This window comes from Nothoprocta perdicaria, unplaced genomic scaffold (assembly GCF_003342845.1).
Source record: "Nothoprocta perdicaria isolate Ctin4 unplaced genomic scaffold, notPer1 scaffold_15, whole genome shotgun sequence".
In the NCBI taxonomy this organism is placed as follows: Eukaryota; Metazoa; Chordata; class Aves; order Tinamiformes; family Tinamidae; genus Nothoprocta; species Nothoprocta perdicaria.
Window position 1 is genome coordinate 2,465,405 of NW_020454649.1, and position 25,704 is coordinate 2,491,108.

Genomic DNA, 25,704 nt, shown 5'->3' on the forward strand with positions numbered 1-25,704 from the left:
CTCCAGGTCTCAGATGCACTTGTTTTAACTGTCTTCTTCCCTCTAGCCATGGTGGTATTTCTTAGAAAACAAGATAACTGGATTCATTTCCAAGTGCTCTAAGACTTCCTGTGGAGAATGACCAAAGCTCATCTTCTGTCAGATCTACTGCTGTATCTTGCCTGTAAAGCTTTTGCAATGATCTTAAGGACTCTTTAAGTGAAAAATTAAGATCAAGCAAAATCAATTAAGTAAAAGATTTTCTTTGCTTCTAAACCAAAAAGGTATAATAAACCCTCAAAAGACAAGAATCATCTCCCACAGTTAATAACTTCTTTAAATAAATGCTGTACTTGTGCTCTTCTAGTTTGAATGAACATTCCTGAGGCAGATACCAACTTCCATCTGTTACCCAGCAAGATGTTTGCTTACAGGACTTCCGATGTCGTACAACAAATTTATCCTTCACCTCTTTCTAAAGTAAGGATGTGGTACTAAATTTTTTTTTTTTTTTTTTTTTAAACCAAATACGAAACAGACGCAGATGAAGTTTCTTATTAAGAACCTGCACAAGCTTTGCTACAGAACTGGAATACCAACTGTGACTTAGCCCTATTCCAAAGCAAAAGCTTTTAGGCTTTTTCTCTTAAAGTATGACCTTTATCAGCTCCTATAAGAGTCACAGGTTACAGACAAAGCAATTTTAAACCCACAGTCAATGCATCTACAAGCTTGCTATGCACATTACCCCATCTATAAAGAATCCATTTGTGGATAAAGAATTGTCAAAACAATTGCACATGTGGAACTGTTTAAATTACTCATTCTAACTTCTCTTTGGAAGTCTTCAACCAACATAAAACCCTCAAGGCTCAAGGAAATCCTCAATCCAGTCCACACCCTCAGCTTTCAGGAATGCAGCGTCCCTGCCCACGTGCAGAGAACACAGCCTGCTGCACAGCTCAGGGCCACTCTGCACACACGCATGACAAGATGCATTCTCACACACATGCAAGTGACAGATATGGGAAGGACCTAATTAGAACATCTTGCCCATTTTTTTCTGGAGAAATGGAACAGCATTTTAACGAGGTCCATACAGATGTCAGATTTTGTGCTGTCAACTCGCTATGCTGACTGTTGGCAGTGGCAGAAATTCCTTCAATCTTGCAGAACTGGCTTTCCAATAGCTGACATATTTACTTTGAAGTCTGACTTAATTTTGAATCCAACCCAAACAAATATGAGCTGCACGGATGCATTCAGTTAAGCAAAGGAGGAGCAAAAGAGGGGAAAGTAGTATTTGATTTTCACTGCAACACATTGCTCACTTTAAAAAGCCTACCATCTGGGCTGAATAAATAAATAAATAAATAAATGCCTCAAATATCACTTTGAAGGGGGCTAGGTGAGAAAAGACCACCTGTTTTAGCAACCACTTCCAAAAAAAGATGTTGGCATTTAAATATTGAATACTTGGCAAAAAAAAAAAAAAAACTAGGGAAAAAAATAAATAAAAGGACAAGCCACACAGAGCACTTTACACTGTGCAAACAAAGCAAGTCAAGATATCCTTCAATCTTTACCTGAAAGCATTCCATAGAATGACACACATGACAGCATAAGAGCACTACTGATACACTGCGGGAGGAGTACTCAGTAAGAGAGTTCAGTTATTCTGGCCGAGGATTACTTAGAGRAAGAAATAATTATGGACATGTTCAACATCATGAACAACATGAGTAATTTCAGCCTCTTTGCAAAAAGATTGCTTTGCCAAGGATGAACCATGACCCAATTCTTGCCAASCCTTTGACTCATCTTTGTGGAAATCCAGGGATCTTCACTGGATATTTCCAGTAGATCAGTGCTTATAGTTCTTAAAATGTGAAGAGYGACTTTGATCCGAGAGAGCACATACTTGTGATGGGTAAGAAGTATCTGTGATTACTCTCCTATCACATCCTACACAGTATGCTGTATAGACCTGAATGGAGCTATAGCCTCTTTCTTTCTTTCTGCTATCTTCTTGTCCGGTGTAAGTTCACACCGAGCTTGATTACATCATATCACAAAACTATCTTCACTATACTGAAATCCACAACATGTGAAAACAAATAGGAGGAAGACAGATATTTGAATCCAAGACAGTAGCTGGAATTTGCAGGATGAGTGAGATTTCACAGATATGAGATCTGTGAGTCTTTCAGTTATGAATTCAAGCAGTGCATACRGTGTTACAGATGAGAACAAACAGTGGAAGTCCTTATTATCCCCTAGTAAATGAGGCTTATGATCCTTTGCAATTGCTGCAGCCTCTCTGTTTTTGGTTAGTGGAAATTTCCAAAGATTTGTGGAAAAGGGTCAGTACTTGTGTATTGTAGAAGTTGCCATCTTCCACTCTTTCACTGTAATGAACTTTTCAGTAAATGGTTTTCTTTACTGAACTGTTTCCCCTCCTGCTTGGTCTCAGTTCTTCAATACAACTTACAGAGGAAGATCAACTCAGACTGGGATTCCCAGACATCCATTTAACTCCTGAAACAAGATGAACGTTCCAAATTTAGGATGGCTTTGCTTTTCCCAAACTCATCTGCATCTACGTTTCCTTTCATTCAGTGACTTTAAGCAAACTAAGAAAGCAGTTAATATGTAATCGAGTAGAGCAGGAACTTATACAGCACCATCCATCCCAGAGAAAGTTAAAGAGTTTAACTATTATCTCTGGACATATACATGGGAAGTTAATGCCTTCCTGAACAAAAACCTAAAAGAGAAAGCACATATTTCAAACAGTTGTCCACTTCAGCATACCAAAGAGTCACTGATCTAATCATTTTGTCTTATCTAGAGGTTGTCTTTGATCTTCCAAAAGGGAAAATGATGCCTACTGATTAAAAAGGCAATAGTGCAATGATCAAAAACAAGCAGCCACCCCCAACACAAACTCCACCCTAAAAACACAGAGTTCGGATGAAACCTCCTCTTACAGAAGGCAGAGGATAAATAAATGAGCTATTTCAAATCAACTTCATATTCAGCTTCTTCAGCATCTTAACTGGAGCATAGCTTAAAGCTAGCTATTCCATGACACTCGCATTCCATGCTAGGCAGTATGAGGAAAGAAACATTGGTTGCTGTTCAGTTACCAAACAAGACTATATGATCTTTTATTTACTGAAGTAATATACATAGTGAGCAAAGAGATGCAAGAAAATGAAGTATCAACATATACCACATCTTGGAATGTTTTTAGTTTCTGGTGCTTCAGGAGATGCTTATATTTCAGATTTCTGTATGGCACAGAGCTCAGTTATTTGTAGGTTATTAGGGGCTCCAAATAGTAGCCACTGACTATCATTGGCTTAAGCCTTTCAGCCTTCTAGAAAATATCACCTCTATTGCTTTGATTCAAGAGATATTGGCATTCTTCCCTCAAAATCCCACTTCTCTTCCCTCAAGATCCCACTGATCTATCACAGCACTACCCAAAGACTGGAGCCTTAACAGCATTAATTCTTGGCTTTCTACCTTAGCAGAAGGTGCCACAGTTCTGCATTCAGATTATTTAGAAGTTCAGCTTCAGCATCAGAAAACAACAGTCACCTTCCCAGGCTGTGAGACTGATTTGCCCTTTTCTGAACCAGCTGCACCTTCCCTGTCACAACTAGTACCAAGAGCTTTGCTTAGAGCCTTGCGGAGTGTCACAGTGCTAATTCTTAAGAGATACGCTGTCACAAGAAACTCTGCCTKGACCGCAATTACGTTACTAGTGTCCAATATATAATTCTTCTTTAGAAATTCTCTAGCTAAAAATGCGTTTTGAAATTAACTTTTAATTGGATGGAAGATTGAGATCGTATTGGTGGCAAAAAAATAAGTCTTATAAATACACATTCAAAAAAACTCTGATCTTGATGCTATTGGCAGCAAGAAACAGCAAGAAAGGATAAATATCCAAGGATATAATTTCTTTATGCAAAYATGCTTTAAAAAAGCAAAGCTAATCCTACTGATTTTTTACCTTATCCATACTGGATGACTTAAACCACTTAGTATTTTGTCCTTTTTAATAGAAATAGAGAAACTATGTATAGAGAAAAGCTTCTTCATGAACCACACAGCACGTAAAAAAAAAAAAAAAAACCCTAGACTCCAGTTCCTCTGCAACAAGGGCAGCTGTAAGACACCATGTGTGGCGCACTACAGACTGAAGACACCACAGGAAACAGAAAATTCAATTGGTTTTAGCATCCCTGAAGAGAGTACTTCATCTTGTCTTGCTCAGTCTTTTGCTACCTTTGAAGGAAGAGATTTGCATGTGCCTTGTCACATTACCATTGTGCCAGAAGTCATCATCATTTTTACATTTAACATTCTTATGATGCAGCTAGGTATATAATCCATTCACAGAAAGGCTCAGACCATACTTTAGGGAGACAGTAAATCAAATTTTGCAGAGTACCTGCAATTGTGATGAACAAATACTAACTTATTTTGTTAGTTTTGCCTTGATGGCTTGATTTAAAACAAACAAAAAAGCTAGACATAGCTTTGGTCTGGTAGACTTCATGATCAATGCAATATCATCTATCCTCTCACAGAGGACACTGCTGCACCTTACTTCACAAACAGGAAAACACAAAAAGGAAAACAAACATTTCCCAGTTCCACATTGCAATGCCAGCCCTAGCTGCTGGTTTGGTTCTTGTGGGAACTGAATCYCAATTTCTTTTGTTGTTGCTGAAGGTGGCAGGGAGAGGGATATGCAGCAGCACAGAGGAAGCTGGCTGGAAAAATAAGTGATACCAGTCACAGTTCAGGAAAACATATACACTCCATTATTTGTAACAACTCTTTCAATGTTGAAACTCTTCCTATACTTGTTTCATCTCACCATTTACTGTTCTGATAAGATATGGTAAAAGAAATGTACTCATGCTCAAAATCCATCTAAAAATAACTTTTCCAGGCTGAATCTTTCCTTCTTTTCCCAACAAAGAAATTCCAATCACAAATAGCTTGATAAGGCAGAAAGAAAAAAGAAATACAGTCATACATCAAAACATAAGAATCTTAGGGGTAGGGGAATATACAGATATTAAGCTTTCAGGTTATCAAAGATCTTCCTTAGGAGATTACATTTAAAAACGCCTTTATTTCACAAACTGCTGAGACAATCATATTCTGCCTGCAAAACACAACATAAAATTTTAAAATGCGCTTACAATGCAGAGTCTAATCAGTCACCCATAAACCTGTCCTTTAAATATTCATGTGTGAAGAAACCAAACTGCTATATACAGCTCTCTATATAGTTACTTTCTGCTGTGATGTCAAGGTTTAAACTACTTTTCTCTCAGCAAACACAGTCCTCTTTGTTAAATACTTTTCTTGGCAACAGGATACTTCCGACCARCATCACCCAGTATAAATCATAAGCTTGTGTAAATCTGTAAGAACAGACTGCAGAACTGGACACTAAGTCCTATACATACACACGAAGTATTATTCAATTAAAAGACTAGAAAGATAGGAAAACGAAAAAAAGAACAACAATGTTTGAGCTTAAACTGTATTTGCAGTTTTTGCAGTTCCACTAACTTGAATGCAGAATCTTTAGAAATATTGTCTGTTTCGTTTATATACACACATTTGAGATGTGCAGTTAAATAAGCRTTTTTCAAGCAATACCAAACAGGCCTGCAAATACAGAGCTGAAGTGAGTTATGTTCAAAATTAGCAGAATATAAATGAGCAACCAATAGCAAAACCAAAGAACAAAAATTCCATTTGATAATGAGCCCTTAAGAGATTTTTGATTCTTAACAACTGGAAAGGTCTGAGTTTAAATTTCTTCATGTGATACTGCATTATTAAAAAAAAATTAAAAGTCTTACCTCTCCAAATTGTAAATTTAAGTCTCCCAGTCACAGAATCTGAATCATTGTATTCAAAGGTCACAGGTTTTTAAACGCTCTTCCAGACTAGTTTCTGCAAGGGCTTTCTTCACATAAAGCAGACACAACAGTTCATAGGAGGCTGCTGTTTTCTTATTTTAAAATGCAAAGTGAATTACCCATACCTAACGGATTTCACAGATTATGGTTTGCTGTGCAACTCTCAGCCCCCCAGTCTTAATAACCAAGCAGACCAGTCTTACTCTGTTAGATTTTATACCAGATGTAAGAAACACCCCACGGTTGTTCTGTCCAGACAAATCAGTTTGATTCATTATATATTTATTTCCTGACTTGCACATKTTTTTCAATCTGTTCTATTGTTCTGTTGAGAAATGACTTAAAGAATGCTCTGATGAGAAGTAATCCCAATTAACCGTGGCACTATATCAGAGTGTAGATGATAAAGTCTTATTTATTTATTTATTTGCAGGGTTTTGTTCCTCTCCTATAACATCACTTGCTCTAGGAGTAATTCACTATAATAATTGCAATTTATAGGCACAAAACACTGAAGACTGAGCTGGTAGCTAATACTGAACACAGCTAGCCCACAGTACATCCTTGCCTGCAAAAGCAACAATGCCTGAACATGTGGCAACACAAGAGCATGGAAGGGGAGAACAAGGGAAGAGACTGCTGAAGTGTTTCATCAGCAGGATGTTAAGGGGAAATCATCTTGCTCCTTCTCCATGAAGCATTGAGTGCTGAGTGACTACTTAGTATTTCTGCAAACTCATCTCCCAGAGCATCATAGAGATCACACACACAGAGTCAACATCCACAAAAGAACTTGAGTTACATGAAAGAGGAAAAAAAAGTTATTAAAAGAAATTGATGACTCATATAYAGAAGGATACTTTTTCCTTTGAAGAATAAAAAATAAATAAATAAAAAATCTAGAGACAGAATCCAAACACAAAAGATCACAACATRCAATTATATTGGTCACTGGTAGCAACACAATGGAAAGCTAGCCAAAGTTGCTTTTCTTTGCACAACTGTGGTCACCTGAAGGTGCATCTCCTCAACAGGGCTTAATAGCCCCATCTGCCTGCTTCCCCAGGTATGAATTCTTGTTTTCCCTCTTAAAAGCCATTTTCATAAGCTTTAACATGGGTGGCAACTAGTTAAATAAATAACCCAACTAGTAAAAGCCTTTAGTTCTYAGGGGATAGAGCTGTCTGAATTGAACCACCATCAGGTCTTCACAAGCAAGAGCGGTAGCAGAAGAGAAGGGCAGGGTCACACATGCCCTGGGACAAAGGGCAGGCTGCACCAGTTGGAAGGGTGCTATTCCTGGAAAAAATCACACACTTGTAAGATGTCAACATAGGATGCCATCCAAACATGGATGTCTTAAGCTGCTGTAAAAATACACCACTAGGATAAAAGCAAGAAAAAACTGCAGCCCCTTCTTAGGCTAAACCAAATAACTAGAAAACATTTCTGCCTGTTTCAACCCCCAAATGTTGCTTAGTCTAATCAATTTGCTTGTCCCAGCACCTATGCCATAAATTCCTTCCTTAGCGATCAAGCAAAGGATAGCTATCAAGAGCACTACCTATCTTGGCAGCAGCGTATCAGAATCTCCCCAATATAGAAAGCAGCATTCCAGATAACGGGTATGTTGCAGTATGTCCCTGGGAAGGCTGGTATCCCATGTTGTCAGCTTGCCAGTGAATAACCATCTGACAGGTGTGAAGAGAGGAATGTGTGGGGCTCTAAAACTCACATCATGTAAGCACGATGAAGGGAAATGAGACCTGCTGAAACATTGCACAGAGTGAAATAAGATGAGATTATCATGAACTTCTGATAATATCATTAAGAGAACAATTATAAATTTAAGATTTAACTACATGTCAGTACGGCTTGTCTGTGAAGTATGTTGTAGTATCAGGACTAAGAAATTTGTCCATCCAGCAACACAGAAAGGCCACACTTCAGAAAGTCTGCAAGACAGGTTGGATATGAGGCTCTACAGAGAAGACCAAACTTGACAAGGGGGCCAGGATGCAGGCCAGAACAACAAGGAAATCAGCAACAATGTCCTTAATGGTAAAGAAAGAATTCATAACCTCTCACTCAACAAGTCTGAGCTAATTTCCAAGTGCGAGAAGATTGATGACAGATAAGCAAGATTTTAATCTAAACACAGCAAGAGAGATCTGCAGGCTTCTCTGCTCCAGGAAGACAATTCACTTCTTTGAAGTTTTGCCCTAARAACAGAAAACAACGAAGCCAGAAACTTTTCTCTGGAGGCTCCTAAAAATCTGGAAGGGGAACAAGAAAGTTTTTTTCCCAAACAATACATAAAAGCAACAGTTGAAGCTAAAGGAATTAGAAGACAAAAAAATCAAGGAAAAGGAAAGACAACACATTTAAGAAGGACAACAACTGTATTAGGTGCTAGTAACAGTACACTACAGATGTTTCCAGACAGAAGCAGTAAATGGGAATGGATTTTTTTTTCTTTGGGAAAAAAAAAAAAAAAAAAAAAAACACTCGACTCTAAAGAGGCAAGAGTTGGACTGGAAAAAGGCCACGCATGAACTAGGAAACACCACAGGTTTTCATCACTCAATATCATATAAGCTCAAGTTAAAACACTGCTGAAGCTCCAAGAGGAAAAGCATTTCTTTTCAGCCACAATGCTGCACAGAGATGTACTTCAGGGAAAAAAAATAAGAAAAAATAATAAAAAAAAAAGAAAACAATCTAAAAATACATAACAAGAGCAACAAGAGTAGAGCTCTGATTTCAGCAAATCAACAGGGAGGGTTATACTCTCCTACTTTTTTAGTTGCCACCCCAACAAGTGCTTATATTGAAACTGTGACAAACCATGGGGCAACCACAGGAGCATCCTTTAGACCATCCAGGACTTCACATCATTCTCACAATGCTCTTTTGGAGATCACTAGTATAATGGCCTAATCAAAAACGAAACATCATAGAACACAATTCTCTTMGAATGTTGTGCTTGAGGTCTGTCTTTAAGATACTGTACTAATACTTCAGACTTGAGAAGTTTCTTTTATTAAAAATAAAACATTATATTCATTTGTCCCTTTCTTGTAGGTCTGGCCATGTGCCCTACCCCACCTAACCCTCAAAGAAAGTTAAATGAGGACAGGAAGATGGGAGTTGTACGTGGCAAAAATAGACAACAACTTGTTATCTATTTGAAGTTGGGAAAGCCCCATGATCACTGTCAGAGACCTAAAAAAAAAAAAATCTCATCAAGTAAAATAGCTTTTATAAGCACGTAAAACATGATTTCCCCCCTTCAAACTGAGCTCTTTGATGTGCCTTATACAACAATAGGAAAAAGGTATACAGAAGATAAAGGGACTATTTGCTGCACGTATTAGATTTCTGATGCTTTCTGTAAGCAAATCAATAATAGGAAAATAAATGGCATTTGCATTTTGTCAATGGAAACATGCTGTTATGAAGATGCACACCAGCAACTACACTGAAATCAGAGGCTCATTCTTTCCTCAGGAGCTGAGTTTCACCTTATCTATTTCACTCATTCGTTGTAACAGAAGGCCAAGCTCAGAGAAACAATGTTCCTGCCAATGGGAAGTTAATACAGAATGCATAGTGTGGGTGTGCAATCTTTTCCTATGGCATATGTGACCAATTCTTTCCAGCAAAAACTGCCAAGGCAAGATCCTATCCAAGCAAACATACATTACAAATTGCTTTAAAGCTACTGGTAAAATCATGGGTTTATCTGTAATATATGCAACCTTGTATTTTGCCTCTTAACAGATGCTATGTTGAATATCACAACGAAAAGGGTGGAATATTGGAATAAAGTTGAACAGAGGAAAAGTTAGCAAAAAAAAAAAAAAAAGTGGATTAATAAAAGCCAAATGTGTTTTTAATACTCACATAGGAAGCCTGAACACATGCACAAACATCACACTCCCCTCAAGCTTCAGAGACAACAGTCATGTCTCTAGAAAAGACTATACAAGCAACAATCCAGAATTTAGTCTCTGTGGTCTTTCAGCTTTCTCTCTTTTTACTTTCCTCTTATTCCTGCCAATTCTGTTTTATTTGCTAAGATCCTCTGAATAGCTGCCACTAAGAAAATACCTGTTTTTAAAGTCTATCATACCCTTAAAAACAAAGTCACCTCMCCCTACTCAAAGTACCCATTAGACAAGAGGCACTGAAGAGAAGCTCAAGAACATACTTCACTTAGGATAGAATAAGCATTYGTTTACTTCAGTCCCAAATCCAAGTATTTCTATTATCTTGCTCAAGTCACTTGCACCTTCCAAATCTGGATGCAGTGTGTCACTAGAATTGAGGAATTTTTGGACAACTTGTGAGTTAACCTAAATTAACAAGATTCTGGTGAACTGCAAAATCATTTCCGTTTTCAAGGCTTCACTCATCATTTTTTTGAGTCGGGTATTGCAGTGAGCACTCCTCCCACACCCTGGCAGTATCATCAGATCTCGAAAACCTTATTACAACCCTATAGATCATCTTCTTGATTAAAGAGTCTCTGAAAACTCCACGTTCCTTTTGGCATGTCATACTTATTCAGGTTACCTGAGGCAGTGGTATGGCCAGCTAGAAAATAATCAAACCAACTAACACTGCGAGGCTTGYGGAGCAAAGCCGTGAGCCTGCAAATCCTCCAAAGGACTCTCCTTCCTTATGTGGAAGGGAGCAAATGGACAAAGTCTCCAGAATTTTGTGAAAATTTTCAACAAAATCAAAAGTTAACAATATTGCGGTGACTCAGAAGACACAAGATACCCAGGCAGAAGGCATATTTTTATTCTCAAAGTGTGCCACTGCTACGYTGCGCTTCATGGTGCTGCCAGGTAGAAATAAGGATAACATCAGAGTAGGATGCAAGAAATGTGGCTACCCTGGTCACCTGACATTTGAGTGTCATAACTWCCTCTGAGTGGATCAAGGCTGACAGAGTTGGGCCTGTTCAGCCTGAAGAGAAAGCTGAGGGGGAATCTGATAAGTGTCTATAAATACCTCAAGGCAGGGAGTARAGAGGATGGGGAGGGCCTCTTTTCAGTGGTGGTCACTGACAGTATTAGAAAAGAAATGCTACCATTTGCAACAGCACTTTAGAATCATCATAACCAGGGTTCCCAAGCGTCCTGATAAATATTCCAGAGAAACAGCCATTTCAATTTGTCACTATAAAGAGTTAATTCTAATTTCTAGTCTCATAGGCCCAGGTATGCATTCCCATAAATAACAACCCAGCAGATACAATTGCAAAGCAGGTATTTTKGGCTCCAGTCACTCTAACCATTTAGCAGCAACAAATGTCTGAAAATTACAGGGTGTAAATTTAGCAGGGTGGGCCTTGCATATTGTGTTTCTTTACTGGTAAAGAATGTATTTGATTAATTAGAATGAAAAGGAAGATATGACACTTTGAAAGTTTGCTTATTTTCCTCCTCCCTCTAGATAAAAAAAGAAAAAAAAAATACATATTTACAATGGCCAGATAAAGACTCAATGCAATGGCTGGATACAGACAAAGGCAACACAGCTTATCCATTGCCAAGTTACAACAGTAATTTTATTTTTGGTCAACGAGCAGGGAATTACGTGTGCTAGTGCCAAGCAACTAGCAAGGACAACCTGAACATATTTTCTCTAGAACTACCACATTCAAATTCTGTCACCCTCACAGAGAATGAGCAACTAGCTAGCTCTAATTATGCTTTACTACTCCATAAACATAACATTTGAACTTTTTTTTCCCCTCTACCTCACCTGAATGACAACATTTRCTACAAGATATTCAGAAGACAATGAAAACTGGATACGTAGGACACTGGTAAGTAACATAAATGTAGTGCTGACTGACAGCCAGGACAATTCACCAGACTGTTACTGTAACACATACAGGCTAAAACATACATAGTAAAAGCTTTTTCTATCCCACTTCACACACTTAAAACAGCACCAACCAGGAGAAGCATTTTTTGTGCCTTGGCATTTCTACAGACAGTTGCACTTGGCCATCTCTGATAGCAAGGCAACTCCAATTCTTTCAAGTAAGAATCCAATTTTTACCTCACACCTGCGGCTGTTCACCTTGGACAAGATTCTGATTTCCAAAGCAGAAAGTTTGGTGAAATGAGACATTTCATACTCTGAGGGKTTTTTTTTTYYCCCCCTCTCTAAAGCTGCTATATTATGATCAGTGAAACAAGCCCCATAGGTACGATAAGGCAATCTTTGAAATAATTGACCCTCGTGTAACTTTTGAAAATTAGTTAAGCATTTTAGAAAGAGATTAGTTTAGAAAGAAGATTAAAGCAACAGAGAGGAAATAAACAGAGGTGAGACTTAAGCACTGATGAGCCTCCTCCTACAAAAATTGTAGGAGGGGGCTTTTATTTTGCACAGTTATAAATAATATTCTGTAGGTTTTCCCTTCAATCATAGTTCAAGACTTGCATTAAAGAAGTATATGGAGATCTGTGTTTTAGCCCAGAAGTCACTCTTATAAAGGACAAAACACTTGACTGAGAAGAATCCAGTACTCAGATGATACAGTCCACAATAATGGGATCTTCTTAACCTCCTTTTCTCACTCTTATGTTGAACAAAAGCTTTTACTATCCTTCAACAGATTTCCAAAAAAGGGACACTTTCCCCTTCATAAACACTAATGCTTATTTACATCCTGTAACAGGATGGCTATATTAATTGCTACATTAGCAAAAACAATATGCAGTACTGTCTAGGATAAGTGTCATGAGGAAATAGTCAAGAGACTGGGGGTAACCTGCAAACTTGTAGTACATAATACGGCAGATTCCTCTGTTCTCAGAGGGACCTCCGCAAGTGCAACCCACACTGATTAATTCCAGACATGCTTTCTGTTGCCAGCATGAAAGAGGACTCTTGTAATTTATTCTCTGTTCCTAAAAGTAAATACCTTACATTCAAATACTAGAAAAACTGAGCTTTGCAAAAGAACAGACAGCTTGGCCACATTCTCCACTTTAAATCTGAAGTCTGCCTGCTTCACAGTGCTTGATGCAAAATGAGACTCCTATGGCCATGACAGCAAAACATGGAAAAAGATASAGGAAACAGAGGACAGAGGAAAAAGGATAACTAATGGTCAAAAGCATCTTCTTTCAGCAGCACTTCATTAATAATTTAGGCATTAATAGCCATGTAACTAGAATCTTTGCAAGAGAAATAAACTGTATAGTTGTCCATTATATTGAAGGCACTGCCTTCGCTTTCTGTTTAAACAGAAGGGTCAGTCCTTCTTAAAAAAAAAGAAAAAAAAAAAAAAAAAAAAAATGCGTAAAGCTTGATTAATACAATTAATGTAACAAATTTATAACATTCAAAAATGCACAGTGTGATTATTATAGTTTTTTTCTGTCTTCCTAATCTTTTATGCAATTAACTCCCATATATTCAAACATAAAATACTGTAATACATAGGAAAAAAATGCATTCATTCTTCGCTGCAAATTATRTATAAGGATAATTTGTACAAAGATCTTTTTTTAAAAAAACTTTTTACCATGAATATTGATTCATAACCTGTGGACTAGCTGAAAATGTAAAGGGGAAATTAAGATAACAAGGAATACAATAAAACGAGTAATATTTGCCTAACACAGGCACCCTAAAAAAAACTTAGCTCTTGGGAAAGAGATCATAGGCTTTGAAAACAAATACATTATTCATATGTTCATATATGACACAYACAATCCTATAAGCCAGTAACATTTATCTGCTAGCTCCTCACACTTCCTCAGCACATATCCAAAGTAATTAATCTAAAAGGAAAACTAAGTAATGACTGATTTAAGATGATTACTGAATGCACAAACTTTACTGAGCCTAAGACGTACCACCAAACAAGGCAAGTTAATTCCATATGTGAACCCAAAGGACACYTGAACACATTTGTGACAGGGATAGGATGTTATCCCAAACACAGTAGTCCTTAAATTGATGATAACAGCATGTGCTTCCTTACTATTTGTAGTCACTATAATTACTCATATGATTAGCCTCTCCCTCTAAAATCCAAAATCCGGACTCAAGAGAGGACATGGAACAAGATTTAGACCACGATTTATACTTTTTTTTTTTTTTGGGGGGGGGGGGGGGGTGGCCCTGGTGGGGGGGGGGGGGGTGCTGCCTGCGTGCAGGGGAAAGGAGGAGAAGGAAGGTGACACATAAGGAACAAGCTGCAGATGAAATACAAATTCTCTTAGCTTGTAGGCATGAAGATACAAAGGGTTATTTTCAACTCCAACAAATGAGTTGTCTGTGGAAAAAAAAAAGTTTCCTACTACCTCTAAAAAACTATGCAAATAACGACACAATCCTTCAACAATTACTAAGTTTCACTCCAAAGACAAAAAGACCTGCAAGGCTGGCTACTTGATAAGGTAATGACAGCTTCATTTTTGTCATTATTGGAATATTCATAGTGCAATTCAGATAACCCTGTAATCAATACCTTTCCATAAGGCTCAGAATATCCTACACAATAGGCTTGAGCACCTATAACAGTATTTTTTATCAGATTCAGACRCAGACTGTCATGTCATTTTCAATGACTACCAGAGCCAGGTGACACCACAACTTTTCTTGTATCACAAGAAACCTTTCATGTTTTTTCAGAGACAGCTTGTCAGCAAGAAGAACATGCTAACAGAGATGTTTTGCAATCCATCACTGTAGTGTGAACAACTTCACACAACATGATGAAAACCAAGGTAAAGCTCTCTAGATATACAGACAGAATAAGCAAAGAAGGCCACCCATCCCCAAATCAGAGCAGAAAACMGAGTGTGCCAGAAGAAACACAAATTGAGTTATTCCCACACCATGTCCCAGCCCAGCTCTCAATTCTGCCTTCTGTTGAGTCAGTTTCACAGTAGTATCAATCATCTGAAGCTATTAGAATCATACCAGCAAAAGGGGGTACAGAATGAAGCATTTTGTTTATGGAAAAAAAAAATGAAGCTTTAAACAGTTATATCATTCTTCTCATCTCAATTGCGATTGTGCAGGTACATTACTCCAAGATATCCCTGTCACAGTAAACTCAAATCAAAACTACCAGTGTTCAAAAGTTTACGAAACTTCATTCACTCAAAGTAACAGTATCTTTTGTCTAACAATTTTCTTCCTTACTCTGAAGGGAGGTAAGAATGATACTGTGTGAATTAGAGCTGACTAAAATTATTAATTTATTCCAGAGGCCATGAAATTTCATCTTTTAAAAATTTTGTTCTTAGGAACTGACATTTTAAAAGAAAATTTGCTAATCAGAAATTAAAACAAGAAAGGTGACTGCAAATCCTGGTACTTCTGGCTGTTCCAGAGCAGCACAACCGTGAAGCAACAAGGTCACCATAGGAAATTCTAAACATGCACTGAATCAAAGACACTGGGCAAAATGTTTCAGATTCAAGGATGAGTATTTGAAATCCACTTTGAAATTATTTATGCTTACAGAAAAATATAAAAAAATGTAATCTACACTTTAATAGCTCTTTCCAAACTAGAGTTATATAAAACATACTACTAAAAACTATGTACTATTTAKTATTACACTACCAAAGACTGCACAGGTATTAAACAGTTTTAGACTCTGCAAGATAAAGACAATGCCTCATAATAAAAAAATGCAATGAGAGGAAATTACAATTAAATATTGAAAGTTCTGTTGTACTTGCTTACATTTGGACTGGACTAGGCATTGGATAACAAAATATTTCAGCAGTCCTAGGGGATAAACTAAATAAACCAATAAGTCTTTCTCATCTCTTATCAGCCTACAAGGCTGATACAGCATTGCTTCCTTATTTTTATTTAGCATGCTACACAGAACAGAGACTACCCTGTGCTAATAAAAACTACCACCACATATTTTTCTGGACATCTATTTTAAGCCCCCTCTCCAGCGTCTGAACTGCTGCCAGAGAAGAAACTTGTCATTCTGTGCTCTCAGAGATTRGAAGTTGTTCCCCTTTTCTAATCAGGAAACACTGAAAGAAGAACTTGCATAATCCCAAATCTCAGTATACACATTTATGATTGCATGATATAAATTATAATCCTCACATAAAGAAAGCAAAATATATCTGCAACTGACATTAAAATAATGCATATCAGGAAAAACATCAAAATAGCCCATGTGAGTCAAAGTAAAGCAACTTGACTTTCCTACCCAGGTCTATATACAACAGCATCACACAAAAGCTATAGATCTTTTACCACTTTGAGTACCAGCATGAAGAAAAGATAAGAGTCCAGAAGAAGCCTCTTAATCTGAGCAATTAAAAGAAGGAGGTATGCAGTGAAGTTGTGTGTCACACACAAGTCTAAGCTCTCCAACTCCAGCCTTCCTGCAGTTCAAGCAGTGACAAGCTGTTCAGTGACAAGCTGTTACTGTAAAAAGCATCCCACCACTTCAATTGAGGTCCTTTCCTCCATTCTTTTTTGTAAGATCTTTTTTCAAGATACTCATTTTTGTGGTCACAGGGCAGAGCATCCACATAGGAGCAAAAAGGCATCTGAACAACTCCCACATCAAGGTGTTTGCCAAAGCAGTGAATTGAAACTGACAYGGGAAACATACAATTTGCTGGTGTCCTACTTACCAAATCAATCATAAACTAGCTCCAGAAATTAAATGATAATGAATTATGGATACCACTCACTTTGGGGACCTAAGTGCTTACTCGCACTTATAAAGCTGAGGAAACTGAAGTGGGTAAGTGGTATTTCCATCCTACATAAGGCACAAAGTGAAGGAGACAGCAAAGAATTTGCCTAATGTTGCTCACTGTCAAGTATCATAGTTATCTCTAGGATGTTATCTTAGCTCTGTTTATACAAGATTACACATCACCTTAATTTGTGCCCCAGCCTACCCATTTGTAGAATATTCCCCCTTCAGAGGGCTATGCAAGTGCTTCATATACAACACTGAATAGTTCAAGTAATCGCTGCATTTACTGTCTTTTAAACAAGTATGCTAAAGACACAGTATGTTCAATGGAAGAGAGAGATGTAATGAAATGTAATGCAAAAGAGTCAAGAGGGGTGGGGTGCTCAGAACTCTTATCTTCTACATACCAGTGACAGCAGGTTTGGCCCAAAGAAATTAAAGAAGGTCTTCAAGTCCCACCATTTCAAGATGCCTTAAGTCCCGCCTCCAACTTAGYCAACTTTTTTGCTAATGCATTCAACTACAAACTCAATAAAAAGCCCAGAAATTCACCATGGATTTAAAGTACTCCTATAAGCCACTCAGGACTGCTCAGGGTAGCCTCATTTCCTATCACTAATGCATAAAAGTAGTCCGGAAAAGAGGAGAAACTCAGTCTCCTACCATCCCTCACACAAGAACTTTCCARTCATGTAATTATTTCTTTCCAGTATCAAAAACAAAATAGACACAAAAGGACACAAACATTCACTTCAMACTGAGTACATAACAACCTAATCCACTTCTTCCCAATTCTTTATCAAGCTTACTGGACTGACGGTCTTACTACATACTGTCTACATACTGAAGTCTCTCTCACACTTTCTAGAGCTTTCAKCCCCAACAGCAATTTCAGGAGTTGAAGCAGATGTGAATCCAGCATTTCAAACTGACAGCCATAACTCATCCAACCTAAGTTAAGCAACACAATGGTWTAATGCTGGTGTGCCAACTTCTAATCGGCTCCCCTTGACAAGAATGCTAGTGATGCAAGCTGCAGGAGCAGGAAGATTAATGCTGGTACTTGCAGCATATTCCAGCCTTGYRGATAGGATCCTTTTCAGAAAAGGGCAGTTTTCTGGATGGAATTTAAGACAAACAKAGGCAGTCTTCAGCCATGCAATAGATGCCTTGCATGATCATATTACTCTGCTTTCCTTGGTCTCAGTTTTCCTATCTGTTAATGATTACTAAAGCTCTCCTGTCCCACAGGAATGCTGCAAGCATACATAATTTGTTTGCATCCTGATCGGATGCTAGTGATGTGTATATGTATATCTATACAGAGAGATCAGTAGTTTCCCCAATACAGGAGGTTATACAGAAGGATTTTTTCCCCTCAGTAGTAAACAGGCAAAGAAATATYGAAACTCTTTAATCAGACAAAAAGCTAACACCCAGTCCAGGGATTCTAATTTACGTATAGGTGGGTCTACCCTATAATGGAAGAACTTGGTCTCTGAAGCTCCTCAATCTACTTCACTATCRTGTAGACCTAATTCATACAGTAACTCAACAGGAATAAGTGGTCCACTGAACCTAATAAATTCCAGCCATTTTAGAGAATAAAATTAATGGTCCTTCTTCAAAGGCCTTTACTTACACTCACTGGAACTTGAYAGGAACTCCTGGCACAGCACTATTTTTTGTTTTCCTCTTGCAAAAATACACATGTTCTGCTTTACACATGCTGCTTAATGAAGAGGGTTAGAGGTAGAAGAAGGGGACAATTTGGGCAACTTGTTTAAGAACAAATTATGAATATTTCATATTCTCCAAACTGATTTTGTTCTGGAAAYATACAGTGTCCAGCTATACCGCAACTTAGACCTAGTTCATTTTACTGACTGAGCTCTCTGTCATTCAGCATATTCTCTAACCAAAACATTTACTATAAAGTATGTGTACAACAGTATACCTTTTCTAGAACAAGAGACCAACATTCTTTAAAAAAAAAATGCACCAAATAACACTGAGATGTTTACTAAGCCTGTGCCAAGCTACTTTTATTATAGGGATGCAAAATTGTGTTTTTTAAAATAGTTTTGAAGACAAAGATTTTCCAAAGCCCAGCTCACCACATCTTAGAGGGCAAGATCTGCAATGACAGACAGACTGTCCTACTTCCTAAAGGTCACTTGCCTTGGAGGYGTTTCATATTAGATATGCTTCTCTACCAAGACAAGACTCTACCTCCAGGTATTTCAGAAGTTTATGTCATAAAAGTTTAATTTTAACAGGCTCTGATAACATCATAGGGCATATGGCATTTATGGATATGGGCTTAACAAGCAAAATCAACAAGACAAGCTGGAGTGGATAGCTATGTGCAAGTTTTGCTGTCATTCTTGAAAGCTAACTGACATATGTTGTGCTCATTTTACAGCCAGAGAAACAGCAGAGGCTAGTTAACCCAGGTTACTSAGCACACTTGTGAGAGAGTCAACTCAAAAAAGTTGGTTACCAATTTGAAGCACAGATTTTATTTCCCTTTAGACTTGGTTATCTTTGAAATCAGTGAATAAAAGCTTGAGGGATTTAAAAGCTGAAGATTAATCAGGAAAATCTTTATTTCAAGATCTAACCTGAAGGATTTGAAAAGTGACTGTAAACCATGTAGCTTCACTCCGTTTGTTTTCTCTTCACACGCTTCACCAAATTCAAACGAACTCAGACGATATTCAATGACATCATCACATACAGGTCCAAAGGAAGTTACACTGACTGCTTCTCACATGGAAAGAAGMCTTTTGATAGAGAAGCACTGCCTAATTTCATTAACATTGATGAACTAGCAATTGAAGCACCAACAATGCATGGGAAAAAATAGATAAATCATCATTTATGGGCTGAACAGTTTCCCCTATGACACTATTTACAAGGGGCAGCAACAACTAACACACAAGTAACTCCAGATTCAACCTCAGACCTAGAATATACTGCCAGTGATCAGAATTCCTTTTTATATCTTCAGATTTCATTTGACTCAGATAATTGGGTATTAAGTTCCAATAAGGTAGGCATATATCTACAGATAAGAAAACAAAATTGGAAAGCAAGCAGCCTGAGGCTACCCTGAAGACTGTTAAACATATAGCAAGCCAGAGCTCCATTAAAACAATTCATCAGAAAATGCATACAGTCTCTTGGCAGATTTTCAARGATCCCATTAGAAATTTTTTAAAAAAAAATCTGATTAGACACAGACTAGCTCATGTAGAAGTCGTTAATAGAGTGCTCAATTTGAAAGCTTGAAGGTTATCAAAGCTGTCTCAAAAAGAGACAATAGGCATTTCCACTTTAATGTGCATAATTTTGTGCAAAATAGTTGAAGTTTCCTATTTTACAGAAAAAAAAATAGTGAGACTGATAAGCTATAGGTATGAAATCATCATCAAGTTCACACTAATCCTGGGTGGTTTCAGCTGATGCCCCAAAACAGCATATCTAGTAATATCTCATCTGTTCAAAAAGACAGGCATTTCAAATAGATCATTTAAATCTAGCACACGTCAGAGAGGAAATTATGCATCCCTCCCACTACACAAAAATATGAAGGTATAGTCTCAGTTTAACACGATGGCAGTCAACTCTGATATGATATGTTTCTCATCATTGCTCACAGCATTGCAGGTCTTTAGTTCCCCTTCAGTCTCAYGATCAGCATACTGAAAAATTACAAAATAGCCCCAAATTCTGCAGGTAGATGGCCATTCTCCTCAATACAAAATGCACACATGAATTGCAGGTTCCAGTTAGACCAATATATTGATTTTTTGTCCTCCAAGGAGCCATCTGGAAAGAGAATCTGCTGGTTAAGTACACAGAAGRTAACATGATAATACCAGAGACTCATAGCAAGGTGTGTGACTACGGGATTTTCTTTAAATTAAACAAATTAGGATCCTCACTGATAACAAATACATAAATAAAAGTCTCTGAAAGCAAAAGACCATGTTTATCACCCTACTGAAACAAGTACTATTTCATAACACAACAACATGTTTCTACGTAAGCACAACCACAGTCTTTAATAAATTAAACCTCACAAAGTGCCCAAGTGGTACAACAGCCATTCTAGAACTGGAACATACTTGTTAAGTGTACCCTATATCAGGACCTTTCTATTTGCTACAAGTTCATGAATCTCAAGTTCTAACTGAGCCTACATGGTAGACWACAGGCTTATTCCCACTGTATAGGCAACAATTTAAGATAGTTTAATGGCAATATTTCCTTCCATTCATTATCTCAGCTTCCCATTCACAATGGCATACATTACAGTAAAACTTAAGCAACTGTTAACTCATACAGAAAAAGCAGTTTTACTTTATAYGTTTTACCTATTGTCAAGTTGGTAAGTGTTCAGGCCACTGCAGGAAAAAGATTTAAAAAACAAAAGAGAACATTCTCMCTGAGCGCTCTCTTACAAGCTGCTTCTTTTGAACATGCTATCTGGGTGCATTTGATTACGTATCCACATTATTCCTTAGATCTTAAACACATTTCTAACAGTAATAGCAAGCATTTCTTATTTCTCTCAAACAYGCAAAGAGCACATGCTTTTGTAAACAGCATCTAAATTAAATATCCCCTTCCACAAGCTTTTTTTGAAATTAAGATATGAGTATCTATGTAAGCAACTAGAAGCAACAATAAAATCGGGAGCTCAGTTTAGGAATCTCCTCACAACTTAACATTTTTCAAGCATAAATTAAAACACACGTACCCCCAAAACAATTAGCGTTAAATCATCTTGCTTGAAAGGACTTTCCTGTGCTCACAGTTAACATTGGTTGCAACATAAAGAGGGTTTAATCTGGCTTTAAACACGACACACTTTTACCCCAGTGCAAGAAACTGTGTGCAAAAGGACTCAAAAACATGATCAAGCTACTGCAATCTGACAAGTTTCTACATGTCAAATAAGAAAGTATCTTCATACACATTATTAGCCCATAGCAAGTACAATGTAAAACACAYAGCTCAAACTTTTCAGTGATCACATAAATATACAAGCAAGAATTCCAATACAAGAGATAATTATTTTAAATGTTTTCTGCTCAAGTGTTTCTTGTAACTACATTTAAATCCTTAGCTGATATTTTTAATTAATATATACAATTTTTCCCCCTAAAATAATCTTCACTAGTCAGTAAATTTATGATGATAARCTGATTATATTAATGACAGATTATAAAATTCCCTTCACTCACAGTCTACTTTTATAGAAGGCAAAGGACAGTCTGGCATTCAATATTATACTTTTAGAGACTCTAAAACACGTTTCATCATTAAAACTGGCTTCACTTAAGGCATTTTGCCATATTCTGTTATGAAATCTTGCCAGAGCAGGAGTTTTACGTTAGTACTTCAAACATAAAACAAAGAATTGCTGAAGCAAAAGGTCCTTCTCCCTCAGCACCTTCAAAGCCCACCTGATGACACAGTATGTATTTTCAAGTTCAACCTCTGAGTATGCCAGTTTAAGCATTCTTCACACACTGCCTGCTACTCAGCTTTGAGATGCTGCAGGTAGGACAATGACAGCACATGAAGTCTTTTACCAATTTGCAAAAGTCAGAATTATCTCCCATAATAGAGAAAATGCTGAATTTTAGAGTTCCGACATCACCACCGCAGACCTTCCTCCAATGTGCCTGCTACCTTACTGCATTTCTGCATAGGTACACACAGCAACTACAGGACCAGGCAGTCCAGTACCAGATGGTACCAAAGCTAGTCTGGTAAAATTCATCAGTTTAAGAAGAGAAATCTGTCCAGAGATAAGTTAATTTAGTGTCAGGTCTTTATAATTGCCCTTAAATAGAGATGCTTGAACCTCAGCTTGCTCCATCATCACCACCTGAAAGACATCATCTATTCTATGGYTTATCAGACTAACAGCAAAGGGAGAGATTTTACTCCTCACCTRGTTGATAATCAACATACAAATGGAAGCAGGATGCAAGGCAAACTTTCTCATAGTAAACTCAATTACATGTTACAGTATGACCACAAAAGTCTTCCATCCGAAGTACTCAGCTTGTCTCCCAATATGTGGGATGCTAAGCCTGAATAAGCTCAAAACATTTTCTCTGACTTTTGTACCAAAGGCGCATTTTTGCTATTTTGTAGTCAACCATCTCCACTTCCTATCATAACATGCAGCTGCAACACTGCAATCACATTTTTCACCTCACCAGCACTCAGCAACTGGAAGCAACTACAGTCGCAACTAAATTGTAAAAAGCGAGATGGCTGGAAGCTCCCAAACCCCAGGCTGCTTCTGAGGAACGATAGGAACAGCTCTAGCATGACCTGCTCCTTTCCCTGACGCTACTACATTTCCCCAAAGTTTACATGAAGCGCACAGAACGATCACCATCCTCCTTCGGTCCCTGCGTAAAAGGGGAATTGTAGGAATAAAGCTTTAATCTATATGCAACTCTAAACAGCTCTATCATATGCTCACTGTAACTGTGTAATTCAGCTTRTACTACTTAAATAGCCTAAGCTAGGGAAGAAGGAAAACATAGAAGTATGTTTTCTAAMTAACAATTCTTCTTCTACACAGACTTAGGTTGATAACATCATCATAGTCCATTAACTGAAATGTTTGCAGGACCTAGCGCACACGCAGGAGCGCCTGAGCTGACAGGGAGCCAAGGTAAAGCAGAGGGAACAAGGTCAGAGCACAGGACACACAAGAGGGGGCAGGACCTGAACACTAGCTGGTTACACTGGCAAGAGCACAGAAGAGATGAGGGCTGCCGGGTGTGCACGTGTGTGCACACACTCAGGAGCCTGTGAGCCCTGGAGGGAAAAGGGAAAAAAGGGGTTGCAACTGAGTACTTCTGTACTCAGGAAAGAGTGTCTTCAGAAAGTCTCTTTATTCCTGCTCAATTATCAGTTGCAACTTCAAGTTGAAATTAAGTCAGAATCTTAAGTTCCCACTATCCCTTACTAGCATGAACTTGTAGCACTTAACAAGATAAAACCGTTCCCATGCAAATAAGGCCTTTGATGATCAAAAGCAACATTTGAACCAGCTATACTGTCAAAAATAAATATCAAATGAAAGATCAAACTTTGCCTTGCAATCTTCCCTGACACCATCTAAGACAACAGTTATTTCTGCACACTAACAGGAACAATTGTTTAGATAGAGAGTTGATACAGTATTTATTTTCTGTCAACTAAAATTGATCCCCAGGGTTTCAAGGTTTCCTCTCTGTATTCAAAAAATGACTCAGTTGGAAAGAAGTATTTTCAGAAGAAGTCATCAGAATGAAAATTCAGAACAGAGGGAAAGTGAGGCAGAAACAAACTTAACTCTCCCTGTGGGAAAGTTGCAGGGGTGCCAAAATATACAGAGGAAGAAACATTTAAAAAAAAATCCCCAAAGACCTGGTATTTTACTCTTCAAAAGAAAAACAGAACACATGAAAAGTTTTCAGGAAGCTCTTTGAATCTGCCCCAAAGTAAGCCAGAGGTTCTRGTTAAATAACTGTAGGGTAACTGTTGTGCAGGATCTCAGGGAAAACTCCTCAGTTTGCAGACAGAAAGCTCGAGTGCTAACTGCCATAGGAGAAACAGGTCTGAATTGTCACTGCCCGCAGGGGAAGGTGTAGTGTAGATATGGGTGGGGGTGGCTGGAAAATCTTAATAGATTACGAGGAGTATCTMAGAGCACGGAATCCTTCACATTAATATCACGGTGATATTACAGGCAAATATATTCAAACACATGGAAACATACACCTAGCTAAGGATAATGAGATGTAATTTTGGCAAGGCTACTGTGTTATAATCGAGCTTAATTAGGAGTAATGCAACACAATCTAGATAAACAAATCCAAGCGTTGCCTGGAGGTTTCCAAATAAAGAACTGCTGAAATAATTGCCAAAAAGAAACTCAAACTTATATAAGAACCTCATATACATTACAAATGTTTCATCTGAAGCTTGCAACTATGCAGTTTCAAAACAGTTCAAGTTTCATTTAGGCTTCCAGTCCTTCCTACCCATCTAAATCTAACTTATACCACCGAAGTTGTGAAACTTAGGAGTTCCTCGTGACAACAAACACTCATAAATAAATAAAGTTCCCTCATCCGAGTGTTACCCACCGCATGTCATCACCTCACTGCCAAGGAGCAATTCAAAAACAGACACAGCAGCATGAGGTCAGGCTACTTACACTTTCTGGAAAACAGCCTAGTAAGATCATCTTCCAAAAATCATTTACACCTTTATGCAGTAGAGCTGCATAAAACATAATCAACTCACTCACTTCAACAGTGTAAAAAGAAAACATTAGTGAAAGCATAAATTTTAAAAATAATAATAAAAAGATGGGGAAGTCACCTTTATGGTCCCTCATGAGCCTGCGTTTCATCCCTCCACGCTCCCGCTACCTGCGGCCGAGGGAGGCGACGCTGAGGCGGCCACAACGCACCAACGTTCCGACCCCAACGGCCGCCTCGAGGCACCGCCCCGCCCTTCACAGACCCCCAACGGTCGCCGCGAGGCCCCGCCCTTCACAGACCCCCAACGGTCGCCGCGAGGCAGCGCCCCGCCCCTCACAGACCCCAACGGTCGCCGCGAGGCAGCGCCCCGCCCACACCTCAACGGTCGCCGCGAGGCACCTTCCCCCCTCCCCCGAACCCCAACGGTCGGCGCGAGCAGCCGCCCCGCCCACACCTCAGCGGTCGCCGCAAGACAAACACCTTCTCCCGTCCGKACCCCAACGGCCGGCGCGAGCACCCGCTCGGCCCCGCCCCTCCCCGACCCCAACGGTCGCGCGAGGCCCCCGTTCCCCGCCCCCGCCCCGCGGAGCACACGCGTTAACACGAACACACGCGCGGCCACCGCAGCCCTGTCCCGCCCCGCCCCGCAGCGAGCCCGCGGCGCGGCGGGGAAGGGGAGGCCGGAACCCCCCGGCCCTGCCCGGCGGAGGGAGGAAGGGAGCCCCGGCGCCCGCGCCGCGCC

At 38.7% G+C, this 25,704-nt stretch overlaps 1 protein-coding gene across 2 annotated transcripts in view; it reads right to left on the bottom strand.

Moving 5' to 3' along the window:
* The window catches only part of LDLRAD3 (low density lipoprotein receptor class A domain containing 3), a 91,292-nt gene extending 66,186 nt beyond the window's left edge, over positions 1 to 25,106 (bottom strand). For both annotated transcript variants that reach the window (XM_026034765.1, XM_026034764.1), the window contains exon 1: positions 25,081 to 25,106. In XM_026034765.1, the coding sequence (XP_025890550.1) occupies positions 25,081 to 25,096 (16 nt within the window). In that variant the 5' untranslated portion in view covers positions 25,097 to 25,106. The remainder of the gene's footprint in view (positions 1 to 25,080) is intronic.
* Positions 25,107 to 25,704: the final 598 nt, after the last annotated feature.